Below are 23,773 nucleotides of genomic sequence, written 5' to 3'. Positions count from 1 at the left end.
CCTCCCTACTTCCCTCCTGGTCACTGATCTCCCCTCTTCAGCCCACTGTTTCCATTCTTCCCTATGGCCCTCTCCATCACTGATTTACTCTTCCATCTATGTCACCCTATCCCCCTTTCTCCCTTACCCTGTCTCTCACTTTGCCCATCTCCACCCCCTCCTCTGCCGCTCACCTGACTGTAGCTGGCAATGGGTGTGGTGCTCTGCAGCGATAGCTGAGGGGTAGCCTCAGGGGGCAGAGAGGCTTCTGTGCTGACTGGGAGAGCCCCCCGTGGGCTCTTATTCGCCTCTTGTTCTGGGGAGTCCTGTGATAACTGTGAGCAGGGGGACAAAAGAAGAGGCAAGGAAATCAGAAACAGACAGAGAAGGGAAGCAGCAGATGAGAAGCCAGCTCCCCATTGTACAAGCTTCTGCCCTAGGAAAGCAAGGTACTGGCTGTAGTGGAAGAACATTCAAGAGGACAAAGCCACTCTTCAGACAGGACTAGATGGCGCTCTTGGGTGACAGCAACAGAAGCCACATGGTGGGGACAAGAGGAGAATTCAGACTCCATGTTCACCTCCCCACAGACACGTCCTGTTTCCTCAATGGGACCCCAAGCAGGAAAGACTCCCTGCTGGAGTTAAGAGGGGAGTTCAGCCCTCCCCAGTCCCATCTGCTCCCGGAAAGAACCACACTCACATCATCGTCTGGAGGGTGCCGCCTCTTGCGGGAGATATCTGGGCAGGAATCTATTGTCCAATAAGAACCCTGGAAAGAAAATCCAGTGGTGAGAGGAACTCCCTGCTGCAGGATGTTACTGAGACCCACAGAGCAGAACATCAACTAATATATCAATGTCCATGCTACAGTGCATGAGCTAATGCCAGCTGGGCATCAGGAAGATGTTTTCCTCCTGTAGTATAGGACTGCACAGTGAAGTACATTGCTATTGTGGGAATTTCACGCCTTCCTCTGAAGCTCCAGGTGCCAGCTACCCTGAGAGACAGGTCAAGAGAAAACATAAACGAAGGGTCTGATCCAGCATGGCAGGAGATGGCCTAGCCTAGTGCATCCTTTATGCCTGCACACCCCATCAATGTCCTCTGCCTTTCATGGGATTTCTTTGTTAGTAATAAGAGTATAGACCAATTAAGCTATAATGATCAGAGTGGGCAAGATGACCTAAAAGCATGTTTGCTAGGAAATTTCTGAAGACCCAGTTCCAAACGGTGGTTTGGTGCTTGGCCGGCTGACTCTTGCTCGTGGTCTAACTAATAACATATGTGGGGTTGGGACTTCCCCCCGGTCAGATTGGGAGTCACCTTGGGGATTTTTCACCTTCCTCTGCAGCATGTGGGTACAGGTCACTTGCCAGGATTATCTGGGTATATCTCACTTACTCGTTTCAATGCCACTGCAGGGCCATGGGGCTCTTGTGCACCTCAGTCCCTTCTATTCTCTGCCTGTGGTGCAAACTGGTTTGGTCTCATTTTGATTGTTGGATTTAGCATGCAGGTGTTAGCGGCCTGTGACACACAAGTGGTCAGACTAGTTGGTCTGGAGGCCCCTTCTGGCCTTAAACTCTAGGACTGTTATTAACCTCCGATTGTGATTTAAATTGATCTTTACAACGGCAGGACACGATGGCCTTAGAAGTGAAGGCCAACCTCCATACTAGCATGCAGCCAGTTAGGGTTTACTGAAACAGGGCATTATCACTAACTGAGCCTCATGAGTTGTGATCCCCAAAATAATGATTACCTAGATACCCAGTCCCTTAACGGTGATCTGCAAAGAAAAAAAGAATCCGGGCTTGGGCCCTTTTCTGAAGCATTATGACATAGAAAAAAAGACTTATGAGGTTCCTGTCAATATATTTACATTAGTAATATCAGAATTTATTTTTTTCTTGGTAGTCTCCCTTGGGAACTCAGAGATGCAGCTTGGGCGTTTCGTCTTCAGCCCTTACTGAAGGTGCAGAGATGCTGAATTTTTAGCAAAGCGAGCTTTTCTTACAACTGTTTTGGGGTATTTGAGTTCAGTGGATGATAACAATATTTTTAAAACCCGAAGTTATAAAACAGCTTTAAACAAATATCAGTTCTGCTCTCAGGTGCTTGGATTTCATTTCCCTGGTATCCTTGATGTAATAATCCTTCCAGTTCTCTAGTCACCCATGATGTCTTTCAAGCAGAACAGGTAATACAAGATCTGCATTTCAAAGATTGGGGAAGAAAAAAAAAAAAAAAAGGGCAGAGAAAAAAATATTTCAATCTAAGTAAAGATCACAAGGCAGGGGGGAAAAGGTGGGCTGACAGCCATTTTCATTTCTTTGCAGGTCCTTTTAGTGTATGTTTCTGGAGTCTTCAAACACAGCAGTACATCTCATTGGTTTAACATATATACTACATATTTAAAAGTTTTAACCACCTGGGCAGAAAGGGCAACACTGACTTATTCCCTGTGGTGTAAGTGACTCACCCGGGAACATGTCAATTTCTTACCTTCCCAGGATCATCCCTCGGTCGAGGCACCTTTCGAAAACATTTATTCAGAGACAGGTTGTGGCGAATGGAGTTCTGCAGAGGGACGGAGAGAAGTAAATAAATGCTATGTAGGAAGGATAAGGACTGCAGAGGAAACTGAAGACTTCTGTGTATGCCCAGGATGGGGTGAGAGATCACTCAAGGCCAAAGCTGTCTATGTACATGCAGGATGTGCCAGGACAGAGACTAAGAAAAGGAGAGGGATGGATAGTTCTGGAGACCAAGGCCTTCTGTGTATGCCCACAGAAGGTACAGTGAGGATGGTATTTGGGCCAGGAAGGGATTGGCAGAGAGTACATTTGTGGGCCCTTCTTAATAGGGAGGGGGACCTCCACATGTATAAATCAATCAATTCTAGGGAAATTAAGGGTCATTTGGCTCTGCACTTCCTCCAGCTGGTAACTAGAGCTTTGCCTTTACACCTGGCTCTTTTCTTTGCTTAGTGGGAACGTTTTGTACTGAGAAAAGAAAGTGCGCTCTCTTAAGGTGGTGCAGACTTTGCACTAGCCACAGTGTTCCTCACCTTCCATCCGATGCCAGCATTCTTGTAGTAGGGGAAGTTGTCGCAGATCCAACGGTAGATCTCGCTAAGTGTCATCTTCTTGGCAGGTGATGAGTTGATGGCATAGGTAATCAGAGTGGCATAGCTGTAGCGCGGTTTCCCATCCTGGTGCACTGCAGCCTCATCCTTACTCAGGGTGGCATTGGGGTCAGTGGGAGAGCCTGGGGGGCACTTCCGGGCAGCCCCTGGGGGCCCCGCCTGCGAGGAACCCCCTAGTTTCTCAATAGTAGCTCGCAGGGTGAGCTGGGGGAGCCAGTCTATGGAAGTGAGGCTGCTTTCCAGGTCAGAGGCCATGATGCCAGAAGCCGGAGTGTCTGCTGGGGAGAGAGGAACAAACAGGACTGATGAAATACAAGCAAATTGTGCCTTGATAGTGGAGGGAAAGATGCACTCCCCCACATCAGCGTACCTTTCTGAAGAGCTTCTTGCTCACTGGTCACAGCCAGGGAAGGTTGTGTCACTACAGACCTGGGACTGTATCCCTGGGAGGACAACCCTGCTTGCTGATAAGCTTACACAGTTTGTCCTGGAGTAGTAACCTAGTCCTGCTCTGTGTATCCTAGTCAGACTCAGGTAAGGGAACGAGGAGAGGAGAGGGATCTATCCTGGGGAGTGGGGCCATTCCACCTGCTGTAGCACACCATGACACCATCCCCTTCATCATCTGCCAGCTGTAGCCTAATAAAGTCACCTCCTCATCTCAGGAGTGGGATCATAGCTAGGGAGGAATGTCCCTCATGTTGTATCCAAGTCACACCTAAATAAGATCACCTGTATGGGTCAGGACTGGCAATATATTCATTGGGGGTGGGGGGAGGAATTTCTTCTCCATGGCCTGAGGTAATCTCTCCCTACATCATATCACATTGTATCCAACCCAGTTTGTAAGCTTCTTGGGGCAGGGATCATAAAAAATCGCCGCCCCCCCACCTATAGTGGTATATACACATAATTATATCAACCACATCAAAGACGGACTGAGACTGGACTGAAAACAGAATCATTATAATTAAGACTTTGCTTTTCTTTAGCCCTTTTTTCCTAAGGATCTCAAAGAATTTTACTGAATTAAGTCTCATGAAATGCAGGTAAGTATTATATCCCCAAGTTGAGAAATCTGAGGCACATAGAGGAGAAGTGACATGACCAATGTTACACAGTGTCAGGGATGACCTAGATAAATTTAGTTCTGCCATGAGTTCAGGGGATTGGACTAGATGACCTCTCGAGGTCCCTTCCAGTCCTACGTACAGTGAGTCTGTAGTATGGTAGAGAACTGAACTAGGGTCTCTTGACTCTGATCTTTGCCTTAGTCACAAGACCATATTTCTCCTCATAAAAATAAAGCACCTCTGCCCAGTGTGAGCAGTAATTATACCCAAACGTTCAATTCAAGTGGACACATTTTAAAAATAAAACAATATATTTGGTAACCTGTGTGAAATGGGCAGGTACATCACCATCCAGGTTCTAGGGGTCAGGTCATCATTAAAAACCAACATCACAACTGGCACTAATTGGCTGCACCAAGGACTGAATTCCCCTCTCATCCCTGCCAGTGATGGTCCCTTTGAATTTGGGCTGAGATAGTTAGTTTGCATGACTGCAACCTGCACTGTACCTGTTCTGGAGATGAAGAGGGGAATTAAGTCTTTAGGGGCTGCAAGTTCTGCACCTTTCACCAGTATGAAACTCACTTTTAAAAAGATCGCTGTACATAGATGCATGTCAGCTCACATAAAGGTAACAGTCGAACACAAACACCACATTCTGGTAACAAATTAATCTCACACACACACACAGAGATAACAGACTAACATGAACACGCCCTACTCAGGAAAAAAACATCAGGTGGCGCCTCCTACTAAGTGCATCACCCACATTGACTGGATCAGCTGAGGCAGGGAGACACCCATCTGAGTGAGTGTCACCAGTAGATATCCTTTCTAAATATAGATCCAGACGTGCATGCATCCAGCACCTTTGTACACAGACACAATTCCCAGCTTCTTTCACACAACACCCTGCACTCACACACCACAGTGTTCTCCCAACACAAAAGCACACCCAGCCTTCACTCCCAACACACACACAACCCAGGGCTTTCAAATACATACACACACTCACACACAGGGTGAGAAAACCTGGATTTGTGCTGGAAATGGCCCAACCTGATGATCACTGTAGATAAGCTATTACCAGCAGGACAGTGGGGTGGGAGGGGGTATTGTTTCATATTCTCTGTGTGTATATAAAGTCTGCTGCAGTTTCCACGGTATGCATCCGATGAAGTGAGCTGTAGCTCACGAAAGCTCATGCTCAAATAAATTGGTTAGTCTCTAAGGTGCCACAAGTCCTCCTTTTCCATTTTCACACACACACACTCACTCACTACATAGAATATTCAGGGCTCAAACACCCATGCACCCAAACAATCAGACACTATCCAGTGCTCAAACACAACAACCAACACTGTCTCAAACATCCAGCACTCAGACAACATCTCTCTAATCACACAGCCAACATACACACACAAAAGTGAAACTATGCCATCACCACATCTGTAGCTAGTGGAAACATTATTCTGCTTCTGGAGCGGAGAGAATGAGGAAAGAAAAGGCCCAACTGCAACTTACTTATCTCCCCACCACCAGCCATTCCACCAGATACAATAGTGATGAGCTAGAGCAGGGGTGGGCAAACTTTTTGGCCTGATGGCCACATCTGGGTGGGGAAATTGCATGCAGGGCCATGAATGTAGGGCTGGGGCAGGGGTGCGGGAGGGAGTGTGGGAGGGGGTGTGGTGTGCAGGAAGGGCTCAGGGCAAGGGGTTGGGGTGCAGGAGGGGACTCAGGGCAGGGAGCTGGGGTGCGGGGTGCAGGAGGAGTTCGGGGTACAAGCTCCGGCCCAGCACCACTTACCTTGAGCGGCTGCAGGGTGGCAGCAGTGCGCAGCAGGACTAAGGCAGGCTCCCTGCCTGCCCTGGCCCTGCGCCACTCCCGGAAGTGGCCAGCATGTCTGGTAGTGGCTCTTGGAGGTGGCGTGGGGCAGGCAGCTCTGCCATGCACTGCCCTCGCCTGCAGGTACCACCCCTGAAACTCCCACTGGCCGCGGTTCCCCGTTCCTGGCCAATGGGAGCTGCAGGGGGCGGTGCCTGCAGGCAAGGGCAGCGCTTGGAGCCCTCTGCCCCCCCAGGGGCCGCAGGGACGTGGCGCTGGCTGATTCCGGGAGCGGTGCGGGGCTAAGGCAGGCAGGGAGCCTGCCTTAGCCCCGCTATGCCACGGGGCTGGCAATCCCCTGGGCCGGACTGAAAGCCCTGAAGGGCCGGATCCGGCCCGCGGGCTGTAGTTTGCCCTCCCCTGAGCTAGAGTAATACAGCAATCTTGACAGGTACGGTTGCATCAGGCCTTCCATTGCAAGCCCATTTTCAGTTGCACATAACTTATTGAAAATATCTCCTTTCAGGCTGAAGGCTGAAACTGGTCTCATCCCAAAGAATTTTTTTTTTTTTTTTAAAGCTTAAGCAGAATCCATCCACCCTTTTTTGGAATTATACAAGGGTGAAATAACTATAAATTTTCCCAGTGTAAAAAACCATGCAAACAAACAAAAAATGTTCTTAGTGTCTATATAACTTAAAAACAGCAGAATTTCAATACCATGCAACTTTCCACATAGTGTGGCCTCATTAAGGACTCATCTCAAGGCCAACTTGGGAGAAAAGAAATACAAAATAAATAGCAACTAAATATTCCATTTTGTAAGTGTGCATTACAAAACTTCTATCATTTAATATGTACAGGACTATAGAATAACAAAACTAATATGGAGCTGTGATTTCATGCTGCTATTTCATTATGGAAATGAATATTTGTGTAAGATTTTAACTATGCAACCCTGGAATTATGAAGTAAAATAAAACAGAGCTAAAAAATTCTCTCTCTTTTTCAATGTTATGCTACTTTAAGATTCAAATTTGAAACATCCGAAATTCAGCAAATGCAAAAGTTACAGTTTTCACAGGACTTTTATCAAGCTTAATTTAGGAGTCACTAATGCATCTCCATAATTAATGCAAGTTTTGAATTTATACATACACATGGATCACCCACTGCTTAAACACAGCTGTTTCTGGGGTGAAACACAGCAACTGTTTTAAGAGTACCCAGCCACACTAAATAACAGGTTAGGATGGGACGTGAAGAAGAATCCTGTAGCCAATAGAAATTGGACGGAAAGTTTTGGGGAAAGAGTATAATTTCCAAAGGCGAAGTTTGGCCACAATTTTGGATTTATTGTTCTGTCTCTTATTAGAGGTGCTATGGGATATTTAATGACCATGAGCAGAAAGGCTGGTCAGGCTCTCAGTTATATGATTTCTCTTAATAGATTCATAGATATTTAGGTCAGAAGGGACCATTCTGATCATCTAGTCTGACCTCCTGCACAACGCAGGCCACAGAATTTCACCCACCACTCCTACAAAAAAACCTCACACCTATATCTGTGCTACTGAAGTCGTCAAATCGTAGTTTAAAGACTTCAAGGAGCAGAGAATCCTCCAACAAGTGACCGGTGCCCCATGCTACAGAGGAAGGTGAAAAACCTCCAGGGCCTCTTCCAATCTGCCCTGGAGGAAAATTCCTTCCCGATCCCAAATATGGCGTAACTCCAGCAGCATGGTAACTCTAGAACAGGGGTGGGCAAACTTTTTGGCCTGAGGGCCACAACGGGGTATGGAAATTGTATGGCAGGTCATGAATGCTCACGAAATTGGGGGTAGGGGTGCGGAAGGGGGTGAGGACTCCGGCTGGGGTATGGGGGAGGGGTGTGAGGGCTCGGGCTGGGGGTGCAGGCTCTGAGGTGGGGCCGGGGATGAGCGGTTTGGGGTACAAGAGGGGGCTCTGCACTAGGATCTAGGGGTTGGGAGGGCGAGAGGGAGATCAGGGCTGTGGCAGGGATTGGGTCGCGGGGGGAGGCTCAGGGGTGCAGGCTCCAGGCGGTGCTTACCGCAAGCAGTTCCCAGAAGCATGTCCTCCCTCCAGCTTTGAGGCATAGCCAGGTGGCTCTGCGCACCGCCCCGTCCACAGGCGCCGCCCCCGCAGCTCCCATTGGCGGCTGTTCCCAGCCAATGGGAGCTGCAGGGGCAACGCCTGTGGACGGGGCAGAGTGCAGAGCCACCTGGCCGCGCCTCTGTGTACTATGTAGGAGCCGGAGGGGAGTCATGCCGGCTGCTTCCTGGGAGCCGTGTGGAGTGGGGCAAGCCCCCAACCCTGCTCCCTGGCTGGAGCGCTGGAGCAGGGCAAACCCCGACCCCACTCCCCAGCAGGAGATGAGGGACAGATTAAATGGTCTGATGGGCCGGATGTGGCCTGTGGGCCAGAGTTTTCCTGCCCCTGCTCTAGAATCAATCTGTACTATTAAGTCACCGCTGACTTGTAGGGAAGAGTGCACTCACTCTACTTTGGCAGCACACTGGGTTTTCCTTAGATGTCTCCTATCCAAAGAGTGAACCAGCTGGATACTGCAGACCATGTAACATCTGACATCACAGGGTAAACCAGAACACCACCACCACTCATGGTTCTTTCTACTTTCACTACCCAGTCAGGCCTTTGTACTGTCTGGCAAATGTTCCCTCTACTACCTCTCTTATTCTCTCTCTCTCTCTCTCTCTCGACTACAGACAAACCTGCTACCACAGAATGAACAGGATGAACCCAAATCAATGTGTTTTTGTAGGCCTTACTAAATTATCTAGCCAGCTAGAATTCACTGTACACATCCATTTTACGGTCAGCCAAATACCTATACTCACACTATTTACATTTATGCCTATAGGTGACGTGAAGATGTACAATCATAATATCAGACAGGACTGAAAACAGGATAGAGTCTTTCACTGCTCGGGCACTAGTTCCAACATAACCCCAGCTCAGGAAGAGTCAGAGAGATGGGGACTAGAGCCTTTCACTTCGAGAGCACTCATCCAAATCTGTACTTAAGCAAACAGTGGTTTGCGTGGTTCAGACAGAGAGAAAATGACTAAGAAAAATCCGATAATCAGTTGGCATTGAAGAACCACAAATTCACCCAAGACAAATCAGCAGCTTGTTCAGTAAGCAGTAATAAACATCCTGGGTGCGGTGACTGACCAGCATGTTCGACCTGAGGCTGAAAATGGAAGCTGGCCTCCCCCATCTCAGGTTCCCTGTACTGTACATGCCACTGACTAGCTGGCAGAAGACATTATTATTTTGCCTGTCCTGCTAATTTGCAAAGTTCTTCCACTCAGTCAGTCATGCCCCTCCCTGCACCACTGCTAACTTCACACGGCAGGGCTGAAAAACTTATTAGAGGTGGTGTATGTAGCTTTAAGAACTGTGCAAATGTGCGGTTACTGCCCCTTTACAGTCCGGAATACTCTTTGAGGCAGGGCTCAAAAGACTTGTCAGTTTAGAATCAGGTGCAGCTGGAGTGAAGTCCTCCTTTTCTTTTTGCGAATACAGACTAACACGGCTGCTACTAACACTCTGAAACCTATGAATGAAATGAGGCTGGCTGTAGCTTTTAAAGGACCCCAAAACTGTACTAATTACATACTTTAGTTTTCATTTTGATCCCCCGAAAATCAGTGGCCAAAATACTCAATCCTAGGAGCCTAAAGTTAGGCTGCTAAATCTATATTTTAGGCACCTAAATGGAAGTGACCTGATTTTTACAGGTACTGAGCACTGCAGCTCATACTGAAATCAATGGGAGCTAAGGTTGCACAGCACCTCTGAAAATCAGGCCACTTCTACTTAGGTGCCTAAAATATAGATATAGAAGCATAACTTTAGGCTCCTTGGTTTGAAAAGTTTTGGCTCAGGCAGTAAAAAGGTATAGTCGGCTTTTGGGAGAAAATCACTGTTGACAATGCCAGGGTCACCTTATCTTTGAAAAAGCAAGATGATCAGAGTGACAGCGGTGAAGGAGGAAGTCTAGACAAAGAAAGGAAGAAAAAGAAAAGATAAAACTGGCCATGTATGGAAATACGGATAGTTTCTACTCCGATGAAAGAAACGAGGATTTTGAAGTTTATGTGCAAAGGTTGTGCAATACTTTTTATACCAACAACACTGAAGGGAATAACGTGGGGGGGGGAAGTCAATTTTTTAAAGTTTGTCTGTGAGAGAGAAACATTTGCCGTTTCGAGAGATTTTTGTTTTCCCTCAAGAACCAGGAGGAGATACGAATGAGGGAGACTAGAATGAAGTGCTTAAAAACGTTATCTATCCCAAACAAACTTCCTCACTAAGAGAGACACATTTCACTTAAGAAACCAGATAGGAAAAAGCATATCTGATTTCCTGGCTAGTCTCAAATCACCATCTATAACCTGCCATATTGGTAACTATCTGTGAAACTTGGGAAATTGCTTTGTTTCTGGAACTAGAAATCCAAAATGAAGAGAGAGGCTGCTGGGTATTGTTCACAAATGAAACTTAACTTGGAAGGAGTGGTGGTCACGCTACTGGTATCTGAGTCAGCCAAAAGAAAGCACTGCAGTTTGAGAGTGCACTTCTGTCTACATGCCACATGGAAAAAGGAAAGCCCAGCCCACAGGGCAAGGAGTTGTCAGGAATCACTGTACCCAGGAGTCGGTGGTTCCATTATTTAGGACTAACCCAGCAAGCAGAGTAATATTTTTTCCAACAAGCTGAAATGCTGGAGATGTGGTTACAGAGGACATGTAGCTTGTGCTGGCCATAAACTATAGCGGAGAAAGGAATTCAACAAAAGGAAGTTATTGTCACCTACAAGCATGAAGTACACCAACTAGCAAATACAGAGGAGCCTGTTACAAACTCTGAGCCTGTCCATAACAAGATGGCTACTTGGAGCTGTTTGTAGTGCAAGATTGAAGGGATTCAAATGTTTTATTCTGTGTTCATGTAGATGGATAAAAGTAATGCAGTAGTTTTGATTTTTTGAATGGGAAATTTGCTAATGTTACACTAAGAGAAACTAACACAGCACTTTAAAGCTATAATCAAGGGACAATCAAAGTTTTAGGATGTCTGCAAATAAATGTAAACTACTGGGGTACTTGTTTGCTGTTACTATTGTTGTTATATTAGGGTACAGACCTTCTCTAATTGGCACAAACTGGCTCAAGAACATAAAGTATACCACAAGTTAGGTCTCGTGGCGAAAGAAAAAGAAAAATCTATTTTTGGTACAGTCACGGGTTTAGTGAAAGGCATAACAGAATGTATTTTTAAAAGGCCAAACCAACATTTCTTAAGGCTCATCTGGTGCCTTATATTTTGTGAGAACCCGCAGAAAGGCAATTAGAAGAATTGCAGGAGCAGGGAATAATTTCATCTGCTGAATTTAGTGAATGGGCTGCACTGCCTGTGTGTGTTCCTGAAACTGATGAAGTGTGAGGATTTGTGGGGACTATAAAGTCATCATAAGCCCCAGGTTGCAAGCAGATCAGAATCCAATTCCAAAACCACAGGATTTATGTGCTAAACTGTCAAGAAGGGTAAAGTTTACAAAGCTTGACTTGCCTCAAACATATCAAGAGGTCATGTTAGAGCCAGATTCTAAAATATCCTTACTATGGAGACATATAAAAGACTGTATAGGCACAAAAGGCTACCATTCAGTGTACACAGTGACCTGCCAGATTTAAAAAAAAAAGAAGAAGAATAGATCAAGTTCACCAAGGTTTTTAATTTTCTTGTCAGCTATTTAGACATATGGTAGAAATGTAGAGGAACACTTGAGAAACGCTGAAGGGATTCTGAAAACTTTGCAAAAAATGTGCTCTTAAAGTTAAGAAAAATAACCAAGTTGCTTATTTACGGCCCAGCACAGGTGCAGGGGAAGACAACACAACCCTTACAAGAAACAACAAATGCTACTGAGAACATGGCTCTACCTAAAAATGCTTAACAGCTGAGGTCATTTTTAACTTTGTTAAAACTACTATAAAAGATTTATCCCAAATATATATACAATAAGCCTAATGTTTTCACTGTTACAGAAAAAAATGTAAAATGGTTTGGAGCAAAAGACAAAATAAGGCTTTTGGAGATGCACATTGAGGAATTCTACCGTGCTGGTACATTTTAATCCAGAGCTTTCCTCACTATTACTAAGTGATTCTTCACCAGTAGAGGTAGAAGCTGTAATTTCACACAATTGCAAAGATGAGCAAGAGAAATCTACCACATTTGCTTCAAGAACATTAACAGAACAATTACTTTTATACTGAGGAAGAGGCATTTGGTATTATTTTTGGAGTAACTCAATTTTATGAGTACTTATTTGGAATGAAATTTACTTTGGAAACCAATTACAAACCTCTGATAGGAAAAGTAATTCCAAAAGAAGGTATTCCGGGCTTAGAAGCATCCAGGATGCAGAGATGTGTTTTAATCTTAGTTGCATATCAGTATAATATCAAGTGCAAATCTTCAGTACAGCACATGCTAACACTGATACACTATCCATATTGCCTCTGAAATTAGAGACAGAATCAGAAGTGGATCACTGTTCAGAATCATCCACACAGAAGATCTCCCCATTAGTGCAAAAAAAAGATAGCCACAGAAATGAAAAGACCTATTGGGTTAAAATAACGTAATATACTCTTTCTGCAGGACAGGTCATATAGGAGAAATTTAGTTCTAATTCTTGTAACAAACATAGATTTGTCAGTGAAAAATGACTGATCACTAAGGGGTACAACAACAGTAATACAAGGCTTACACAGTAGGAGCCTGGCTGCGTTACGTGAACTTCTCCCCGGCATAGTGAAAATGAAAATCTGACTAGAAGTTGATTTTGGTGGCCAGGCTTTGAACAAAACACTGAAAGCGATTAGTCAGTGTGAACTCTGAAGTAGTCACCAACACAAGTCACAAACCGTTCCACACCGTCCACAGAAGTTGGTTACTCCGGCTACATGAGAGCGTTTATAGTGGTGCCGCTGTGTCGCTGCAGCTGCTCCACTGTAAGTGCTCTAGGGCAGCCGCTCCAAGCTGACAGGAGAGAGCTGTCCCGGCAACTTAATTCCTCCCACATGAATGGCAGCACCTATGTCAGGGGCAAAAGCTCTCCCCCTGACAGCACTATCCACACTGGTGCTTAGGTTGGTGTAACTTATGTCACTCAGGGGGATGGCCTGAGCGACAAATTAGACCGACCTAAGTGGTAGCGTAGACATAGCCTAAGACTTGGCAAAGCTTCCATGTTCATTTTGCACATAATAAGCAAATGGACTTCTAGGTGGACAGAAGGACATATGACAAACACTTCTACTGCTAAGATTACTTAGACATTGTGGCATGTGTTCACTGCATGTGGTTGCCCAAGGAGTTTGGAAGCAGATGCGCTGGAGCTGAAGTTGGAGACTGAATGTAGGAATGAAGGGATGCTAGATGTAGCTTGTAAATAAGGACTCTCTGTCTTTTTATTTTTGTTTTTATTATGATCCAGGTAAAATCACTCTAATTAATTAAAAGAAGCATATTTGACAAATTGGATTTTGGGAGGCATAACACCCAACACCCATTAGCCAGACTTCCTAGCCAAAAGTGTATATAAAACCTACGAGGAGGATGGCCAACAGCAAGGCCAAGAAGCAATGTTCTAGTGGAAAGCCTACACCTCTTAACAACACTCTATGGCTGGGAAGCTAGAATCTCTAATGGGAATTCTGCATCCTGCAGTTTTGGACTCCTAAGGGGATACATTTTTCATACCATCTTCTGAATAGTAGCTGTCTGATAAGATCTTAAATCCCCCTTCCAGTCCCCTCTAGATGCTGGAAGGAGCCTTTTCTCTCTTCCCCACCCCACAGAGCCTCCTGAACACTGTGACAGGGTCCCTCATCTTCCTGGTTGCTTTGGGGGGTGGGGTGGCAGGGTGTCTCTACTTCTCCAGTCTCTTCTTTTTTATCCTCCTCCTCTATAAGGGAAACAGGGAGGGAGGATGAGGGTAATAAACTGATAATCTGAACTTTATGAATAATTTTTAAATATATAAATACATAAATATATGATCCTCACTGGGCCCTGCGTGGCCATTACAGGTTGGCAGTTTCCTGTAGGTATCATTGTAGAAATGAGCTGAGGAGGGATTTGAAGGAGGATAAGGTAACGGCTTTGTGGACTGGCTAGACTAGGGAAGGCATTCCACAAGTATGGTGTGGAAGTAAGTATATGGAATGTTTCTGGAAGAAGAGAACAAACAGGTGGTGATATTGGTCACGTAGTATGTAACCTATCATTTAAATCAGCTTCTATACCAGATGACTGGAGGATAGCTAATGTGACGCCAATTTTTAAAAAAAAGCTCCATAGGCGATCCTGGCAATGACAGGCTGGTAAGCCTAATTTCAGTACCTGGCAAATTGGTTGAAACTATAGTAAAGAACAGAATTATCAGACATGTAGATGAACAGGTTTTGTTGGGGAAACATCAACATGTTTTTTGTAAAGGGAAATCATGCCTCTACTAGAATTCTTTGAGGGGGGTCAACAAGCATGTGGACAAGGGGGATCCAGTGGATATAGTGTACTTAGATTTTCAGAAAGCCTTTCACAAGGTCACTCACCAAAGGCTCTTAAGCAAAGTAAGCCATCCTGGGATAAGAGGGAAGGTCCTCTCATGGATCAAGAACTGGTTAAAAGATATGAAACAAAGAGCAGGAATAAATGGTCAGTTTTCAGAATGGAGAGAGGTAAATAGTGGTGTTCCTCCAGGGGTCTGTACTGGGACCAATACTGTTCAACATATTCATAAATGATCTAGAAAAAGTGGTAAACAGTGAAGTGGCAAAATTTGCAGATGATATAAAGCTATTCAATATAGTTAAGTCCAAAGCATACTGCGAAGAGTTACAAAGGGATCGCACAAAACTGCGTGACTGGGCAACAAAATGGCAGATGAAATTCAATGTTGATAAATGCAAAGTAATGCACATTGGAAAACATAATCCCAATTATACATATAAAATGATACGGTCTAAATTAGCTGTTACCACTCAAGAAAGAGATCTCGGTGTCATTATGGATAGTTCTCTGAAAACATCCACTCAATGTGCAGCGGCAGTCAAAAAAGGTAACAGAATGTAGGGAATCTTTAGGAAAGGGACAGATAATAAGACAGAAAATATCATATTGCTTCTATATAAATCCATGGTACACCCACAGCTTGAATACTGCATGTAGTTCTGGTTGCCCTATCTCAAAAAAGATATACTGGATTTGGAAAAGGTACAGAAAAGGGCAGCAAAAATGATTAGGGATATGGAACATCGTCCATATGAGGAGAGATTAATAAAACTGTGACATTTCAGCTTGGAAAAGAGATGATTAAGGGGGGGATATGATAGAGGTCTATAAAATCATAACTGGTGTGGAGAAAGTAAATAAGGAAGTGTCATTTACTCCTTCTCATAACACAAGAACTAGGAGCCACCAAATGAAATTAATAGGTAGCAGGTTTAAAACAAACAAAAGGAAGTATTTCTTCACATAATGCACAGTCAATCTGTGGAAGTCCTTGCTAAAGAATGTTGTGAAGGCCAAGCCTATAACAGGGTTCAAAACAGAACTAGATAAGTTCGTGGAGGATAGGTCTGTCAATGGCTATTAGCTAAGATGGGCAGGGATGCAAAACCATGCTCTGAAGTGTCTCTAGCCTCTGTTTGCCAGAAGCTGGGAATGGGCAACAGGAGACGGATCACTCGATGATTGCCTGTTCTCTTCTTTCCCTCTGAAGTACCTGGCATTGGCCACTGTCAGAAGACAGGGCTAGATGAACCACTGATCTGACCCAATACGGCTGTTCTTATGTTGGCATCGACGCAATAGAAGACAAGAGCAGATAAGAAGGGAGACACAGAATTGCAAAGGGCACTAAGTGAGGACAAGCTTGAACGTGATGCGGTGGACAATGGGGAGCCAACAGATGGATATGAAGAGGAGGATGATATGGCAAGAGCAACAAGTCAGGAAGATGATTTTAACAGCTGTGTTCTGCAGGGCCTGATGTTGTTTCAAGGAGGCCAGTGAGGAAGTGGCTGCAACAGTCAAGATGGGAGATGAAGAGGGCCTGGACAGGAATTTTAGTTGTATGGATAGAGAGAAATGGATGATCTTAGGTTAAGGAGGAAGAAACAGCAGGATATGGACACAACCTACATTTGTGGGGCAAGAATGGGAGTGGTCAGAAAGGATACATAGATTGTGAGTCTGGGTGACAGAAGTGTGGCGGTGTTGTAAAAAAGGGACGGGGGAGGGGGGGAAGAGACAATGGGGATGGTTTCAGAAGGAAGTTCAAAGTTCCGTTTTGGCCATGTTGAGTTGGTACTGAGTCATCCAAGGGAAGATGTCCAAGAGACAAGTTAAGATGTACGACTGGATGGAGGAAGACTGGTGAGGAGTGGAGAGGTAGATTTGCAAGTCACCGACATAAAGATGGTAGTGAAGCCAACTGAATAGATGAGATCACTAAAAGAGTGTGTACAGAAGAGAGGAGGAGTGAGCCAAGGATGGAGCCCAGTGGTATCCTTATAGAAAAGGGAAGAGGTCAGCCTAGTGAAAAAGACACTGAACGAATGACCAGAGCAATTAGGAGGGGAACCAGGAGAGGACAGACACACAAAAGTCAAGAGAGGACAAGAGGAGGATGGAATACAGACCCTTAAGACTTGGCCAAGAAAAGGTGACTGGAAATGTTAAGGAGATAGGTTTCAGGAGACCCAGAATATCTTTGCTTAAATCAATTTAAAACATATTTAAACTACTTAAAACTAGTTTAGTTTTAGTTTACTTTAGTTTAAAACAACTTAAACAACTTAAAACTACACTGACAAGCTATGGGGCCTTTCAGCTTACAGATGACCTGCAAAGGAAAAAAACTGAGTCCATGCCCTCTATTTGCTCCTTCATGATGCATAAGGAAGGTCTGAAAGGCTTTTTGTTTAATTTCACAAGGTTTTTTCTCATATTCATTACCTTAGATAGATCTGGAATAATAATATCCCCCAGCTCTTAGAAAGCACGTTTCATCCTTACATTTCAAAGTGTTTCAAAGTGTTTTATAAAGGATCAATTCATTTCATTCCTCACATTTTACTGGTGGGGAAACTGAGACACAGAAAGGGGAAGTGATTTGCCCAAGGTCCCCACAGTGGCACAGCTTAGGAGAGAATCCAGATCTCCTGAGTCCCAGTCCAGTGCTCTGTACACTAGGCTTATCTTTTCTAAGGAGTGTTTTGGAGGTCAAGAGACCTAGAAGAGATTTTTAGGCAGATTATTTCATCTCTGTTTGGTTTTTAATGCTAGATCACCAGCTACAGCCAAGCCACAGGTGGAGGGGCAGTTAAACAGGAAGGGTGGGAGACTGGATGAGTCAGAGAGATTATGGAGCCTTTCCCCTCTAAAGCACTACTATCCCACGCTGGTAGGACTGGATAATTCAGCAGAATCAGAATGATTATTCATTATACATCTGCATTAATGGACGTGGTATTTGATATAACCCAAAATAAAACAAAGTCCCTGCCCCCATAAGCATATGATCTAACAAAGGCAAAGCCAAGACAGGGTCACAACACCAGTGTGGAAGACCACTGATGAGGGGCCCAGTGCAGTGCAGCTAGGAAAGATTCCTGGAAGAAATGGGTTTTAAGGAGGAGATGGAGGATGCTTGGCATATGAGGACAGGGAGAGTGTCCTAGGCATACAGAGCAGCAGGATAGAAGGCCCAAAGAAGAGTGGAAAAAAGAGATGCAGAGCTCAGTAAAGAGAGAACGGGGAGGAGTGCAGGAGAGTAGGAGGAAATCAGAGCAGAGATGTAGGTGGGGTGAAAATGTGCAGGGCCTTAAAGGTGCAGAAGCAGTACTTAAATTTGATGCAATAACAGATAGGAAGCCACTGAAGGGATTTGAGGAGAGTGCTGACATGGAGTGAGAATCAGCAGAGGAAAACAGATAACTAGCAGCAGCAATAGGATACTGAGTCTTTCACCTTTAGGGCACCAATCCCAATCAGGCTCCATGTTGTGATGGGGCAATGGAAAATAAGCCTTTCACATTTCAATAAAGCCCCAAGAATTCCTTAAGAAGATGGTCCTGAACTCTGCTACAAGGTCTCTGGATTGAGCCCTTCTGGATATTCTGCACCAGCTTCATTTACATTTTAAAACCTCCATTTTAAAATGAGTTAAGTATGAAAATGAATAGTGTTTTCAGTACAGTCTCCCCTGTGTTATTCATTTGTACATTAAATGCAATTTATTTTAAACTGTCTCCACATTTTCACTTTTTTAATATGCCACAGATTTTTGTACTTACAGTGCATAACTGTATCATAGACATTTTCATAGTGCAAGCTGAAGATTTTGAGAGCCGGACAGGGAACAGTTGGGGCTATTGGTACGTAGGGAGGTGTGGGAGGCAGTTTGGGAATGGGACGAGCACATTAGCTGGATGTTTCTCTTAAATAATCAGCAGTGAAATAGTTAGTGATTATTGACATTTAAATGGTTATCTTTAGATTTCTGGGTTAACATCCAATAGAGACGAATGGGCAGTTCACACTTCTTAGAGCCTGAATCAGTAGCTTTTGCAGATTCAAACACTTGATTCATGTTTTCAAGGTTATCTTCAAAACCATCAGGCCTAGAAATATAATTTATTTTAAAATGAAAGCTGAGATTCTGAAGCACTATTCTGCAGCTGTAGAACTCACAGGGCTCTGCCAGTAAGGTAATGAATACAATCTGGCCCTAGGTTAGGGGGATTTGATGATTGCTGGGGAGAATTGGGGAAATGAATTACTTGTCTTAGTCCAGTTCTTCATGGACAGATGCCCACATCACAAATGGCATTAATAGATCTCCCCGCTGACATTCTCAGCGGAGGCCAAAGGCCTGAACAGGTCACGGAGACTGAACTCCCCAATACAGGTACACAAGGCCAGGGCTGAGGTCCGTTGGTGGGGGTGGTGTACCGAAGATGCCTGCATTGCTGTGGCCCCTGGGGTTAAAAAGAGAACCAAGCTGTTGCCTCTAGCATTCAAGGTCAGTAACATTTCTTAAAGCAAAAAAATGGAGTTTACAAGTGTCCAACCTCCCTCAATTCAATAATTTCCACAAGAATTAGGGGTCGCAACCAGATTCCAAATGGGGTATTAACATTCAGCTTCCTTAAACTGCCCCTGCTATTTCAGTTCAATATGGTATTGCCTGACCCCTTATCCTGATCCCAGGTACTGTCCATAAAACCATGGATTTTAACACAAAATCCAAGGAACTAACAAGACATGTGATGAGACGAATGTTATATGCTATCATTCATTTAGGTAACCTTTGTCCTGCCATACCCCTTTAATCTCCCCCATTTAATGTGAAATCTTATTTAGGGCCTGACCTCGAAAAGTACTGTGTACCCTCAACTCTCATTGACTTCCTTGGAAATTGAGGACACTCAGCACCTCAAAGGATTATACTGCTTATACTGTAAAGACGAGACTTTCAAGCCCGAGTGCCTGAAGTTAGGCTTCTAAGTCTATATTCAGGCAATTAAATAAGTAGGCCTCATTTTCAAACTGCTGAGCACCTAGCAGCTCTCACTGATGTCAACTATGGGCTGATGGACACTTACGACAATCAGGTCACTTATTTAGATGGATTTAGAAGCCTAACTGGCACCCAGGTTTGAAAGTCTTGGTTAAATTCCGAAGGACATAGACCTGTTACTTGTCTGTAGAACACCTTGCATATTTATGGAGATATATAATATTCTTCCCTTTCCCTCCCACCTTACACCTTTATGTAACATCCTTGGGGCTGCATCATTCCACCCCAGAGGCAGCAGCATTTCAGCTTTGGGTTAACAATCATAGAACTGTAGAATCATAGGACTGGGAGGGACCTCGAGAGGTTATGTAGTCCAGTGTCCTTCACTCATAGGCCGGACTAAGTATTAAGACCATCCCTGGCCCAATTCACGTAAATAAGTAGCAACAACAACAAAACCCAGCAAGCCATACACCCCTCAAATTACTCCCTCCCCCTGGATTTACCAGCATGTCCTGGCTTCTGCATATCTGTCTTTCAGACTGCAAGCTTTTCAGGGCAGAGATTGTCTTAATTTGTGTGTCTAGAACAGCACTGAGTACTCTGTCAGCAATTAATGAATAAATCACAAACAATTACGCACAGGCCCCACACAGAATTCCGCCTTGCAAAATTATCATATTTACCAGTTCAGCCACAAAATCTAAAAACTCATCCTTTATCACGATGACAGACAAGAATTAAAATACAAATCTTTTATACGCCCTTCAAAATATTACTTGCTGTGAACAAGAAGAATTTTCCAAGGCTGGCATACACATTCAGTAAAGTACTGTGGCATCCGACTGAACCAAAGGCACTAGAAAAATGTCAAGTCATTATTGTAAGCGCTGGGGCAGAAGAAGGTAAATTAACCCCAAGAGCAGGAAGAGTCAGTAAATCCCTTTGAGTGTACGAAGGCCAAAATGCCTCACTTATTGCCTTCCTTGCACGAGACAACGTATTCTACTCAAAGCAGATGGACTGCAAAACTAGAGAGCAAAAAGTGGGAGGGCATCTTATAGTGCCCCCAGAATACAAACATTATGGTTTCAGTCCCCCTTTGTAAAATCCACTGCGCCACGCTAAGAATCACAGAGAGGTCAAAATGCAATGGCAAAGGTGGGGAGTCATCTGGGGGTGACCTCACACTCCTTTCTGTGAGCTTACTGTCCAGTTACACCAAGGAATCCCTCTCGATCCTCATTCTTGGATTTCCCTGTTAATATGTATTTTCCTCCTGGAGTCTGAGTTGGTATCTGTCAGAGCAAGGGATCCTTTGGCCTTGGATTTCCTTGCAACTGTCTCAGGAGAATAAACTTGTGCCAGTATCTTGAACAGGGAAAGGGATACCTCAGGCTGGAATTTATATGGGATTGTCTTTGGGGTGCTGGATCTGCTAAAGGAATCTGCATTAGTCTCTTTTGAGGTGATGTCTCTTTTGGACTTGATTTCCCAGTGAATGACCCAGGGCAACTGTGTTTTCTTGGGAAGGAGAGGGAGCACTGTGCTAGTGTCAGAGGGCTCCCTTGGGGTGGGATTTAACGACCCCATTTTCACAAGACAGCAGGGCCTGTACCCCACGACACAAGCATCAGGATTCACATTCCCAGATCCTAAATAGAGCAGGAGTCACATGTGAAGGATAGTAGCAATGGAATGGATCCTCTTAGTTTTGAAAGTGGGTTCCACCAATACTACCCCTGAAATTTTCATCCCCAGGCCCCGGGGTACAATGGGATTCACACCAAAGGGCACCAATGCCAGGACTCATCCCACAGCGCCCCTGCGTACAGTGGGATCTACATCCGAGAGTGCCAATACTGATATTCAAACAACTCCCAGTCCCAAGCACAGTGGGTTTCTGCAACCCCTAGGATACTAGCAGCAAGATTCACACACATAGCCTCATGAGCATTGCATGATACACACCCCTAGGGAACCAATGCTAGGATTCACCCTCCCTCTCCCCAGTCTTTTAAATCAACACGATCCTCCGTATTGCCCACTGGATGACAGAAATGTATTCCATATCAGTGATGATGAAGGCTGAGTCCACAATAAAGTCAATACACTAATGACTGATGGGGAATGCCAGAGGGACTTGGATACAATTCCCTGAGGCAAGGGTCTCCAAAAAGCAATGCACTGGAAAGAAAATCAGGCCGGTTCTTTATAATGAATAAAAGGAGACAATTAATTCCAGAAATAAAGATGGAGAAAGGCACACTGAGAAAGAAGGGTGGGGAGAATTCAGAAATGGGAAGACAGAGAGAAGATGGAGAGAGCTATAGACAGAAGAGAAAAGACATGGGAAGCGAGAAGGATAGAGAGGAATAGACAGAAGGAGAACTGAGGGGAAAAGAGAGGTGATGTAATGTGGTCACTCACTCTGTCTGGAAGATTTTCTGTAGGGAGGGGGGAGTTATCTCCGGCACTGGTTTTTGGGGTGCTGCCCTTCACACTCCTCCCCTGGACTCCATCCTCAGAGCATTGCTGCCAGCTATTCCAAGATCTTCTTCAGATTTTGAGAGGGAGGGGGTTGTGGATGAAATCAGGACCCTGAGAGGTAGAATGATCTGCTTGGGGTTGTCTGCCCCCTAAATTGCTGGTGGTATCCTAGGATACGGATCTTCTCCTTTCTCTCTTCTTTAATAGCTACCTATTTAAGGGGTGTCACTCCTGGAAGATACTGTTTTCTTCTCCCCACTGGCTCTCTGGTTATATGGGAGATCAATTCCCCCTTCCCTCCCTAACTGGGGGTCCCTTTTCTCCTCCCTGTAGGTTCACGTCCCCTTTTGGGGCAGGCAAATCTCCCCCTTCTCTGAGGGAGTTCCTCTTGCTAACTCTGTGGATATTTCAGGGAAGTCTCTTTTCTCTTTCCTGGTGGCTGGCTGGTAGGTGTTTCTCCCCCCCTTTACGTGGGATATTTAGGACAGTCTCTTTATGGAAGTCCGGGGATATTTCCTCTTCCAGGGGGGAGTGCCCCTTGCCAGCTTGGTATCTAGAACTCTGTTACCTACAGTGGGCACTGCCAGTCAGTGAGGGGTGTCTCTCCCTGGGGCCTTGCTTTCTTGTTGGGTACTGAGTGGGTGTTAATTAATTACTGGGTAACTATTTGGGGTTTTGCTTCTTTCTGGCTAAGTATTTGAGGGCCGGCTCTGTCCCCGATGGACCTAAGGGGTCTCTCTCCTGGAGGTTCCCCACTGACCGTCTGGCTGGGCTTGGGAGAAATGGGGGAGGGGGCGTCTCCTTGTCTATTTTAGATCTGGAGGGATGGGGGAGGGTGTCTCTGCGCCCTCTGACGAGGTCCTGGGGAGCCGAGGGTGGCTCCACCCCGGATGGGTAGGGGGCTGCAGGGGGTCTCGGCCCGGTCAGTGGGCTGTGTCCGCCGCTTGGCAGATATTTGGGGCTGGGGATCGGGGTCTCTGCCCCGTGGCTGGGGATCAGGGAGCTGCCTATGAGGCCCTCTCCCCAGGCTGGGTTGTGGGGTCTCTCCCGCGGCGGCGGACGGGGCTGTCACCGCGGGCTGGCTAGGGGCGGTCCCTGGCTTCCTCCTCCCCAGGCCCCGGCTCCTCTCGCCCGGGCCCGGCTGCCACTGGAGGCCGCGGCGGCTCCTGGGCCTGAGCGGGGCCGGGCGGCCGCCTCCGCCACCTCCCGCCGGGCCTCGGGCCCGTCCCTGGGGGTCTCCCCGGGCTCCTTGCGGGGGGCCCCGTCCGGGCGGCGCTGAGTCTTCCCGGGCCCCGCCGCTCCCACGGCTGCTGCGGCTGCTGCTCCGGCTGCTCCGGGCTGCGGCTCCACTGCAGGCCCCGGCTCCTCCCCGGCCTCCGCTCCGCCTCCCCCGGCTCCCCCCCCGGCCGCGGCCGCCCCCGCCTCCGCGGGTTAAGGAGGCTCCTAGAGAGAGGGTTACCCAGCCTAGCCCGGGAATAACCACCCCCCAACACGCCGAGAGAATAACCCCCTTAACCCCCCCCCCGGAATAGCCCCCTCACCCGCATGGGGAATAACCCCCTTAACCCTCCCCCCAAGGAGTAATTTCCTAAACCCACCTGGAAAA

General features: G+C 45.9%; 1 protein-coding gene across 6 annotated transcripts in view; it reads right to left on the bottom strand.

The window, feature by feature from the left end:
• FOXJ2 (forkhead box J2) overlaps nt 1-23,542 on the bottom strand; it is a 34,381-nt gene extending 10,839 nt beyond the window's left edge. For 2 of the 6 annotated variants that reach the window (XM_073313743.2, XM_073313751.2), the window contains exons 1-6: nt 22,108-23,542; nt 18,938-19,135; nt 3,052-3,407; nt 2,487-2,561; nt 682-750; nt 174-314 (exon numbers count right to left, since the gene is read on the bottom strand). In XM_073313743.2, the coding sequence (XP_073169844.1) occupies nt 174-314; nt 682-750; nt 2,487-2,561; nt 3,052-3,407; nt 18,938-18,959 (663 nt within the window). In that variant the 5' untranslated portion in view covers nt 18,960-19,135; nt 22,108-23,542. Of the gene's footprint in view, nt 1-173; nt 315-681; nt 751-2,486; nt 2,562-3,051; nt 3,408-3,499; nt 3,519-6,011; nt 6,144-18,937; nt 19,136-22,107 lie in introns of those variants that run through there. The other 4 variants (XM_073313770.2, XM_073313761.2, XM_073313780.2 and 1 more) reach the window with 4 other exon arrangements.
• Nucleotides 23,543-23,773: the final 231 nt, after the last annotated feature.

The sequence above is a fragment of the Lepidochelys kempii genome, chromosome 1 (genome assembly GCF_965140285.1).
Source record: "Lepidochelys kempii isolate rLepKem1 chromosome 1, rLepKem1.hap1, whole genome shotgun sequence".
In the NCBI taxonomy this organism is placed as follows: Eukaryota; Metazoa; Chordata; order Testudines; family Cheloniidae; genus Lepidochelys; species Lepidochelys kempii.
Note: the sequence above shows the minus strand (reverse complement) of the source record. Positions and strands in the feature narration are given on the sequence as shown.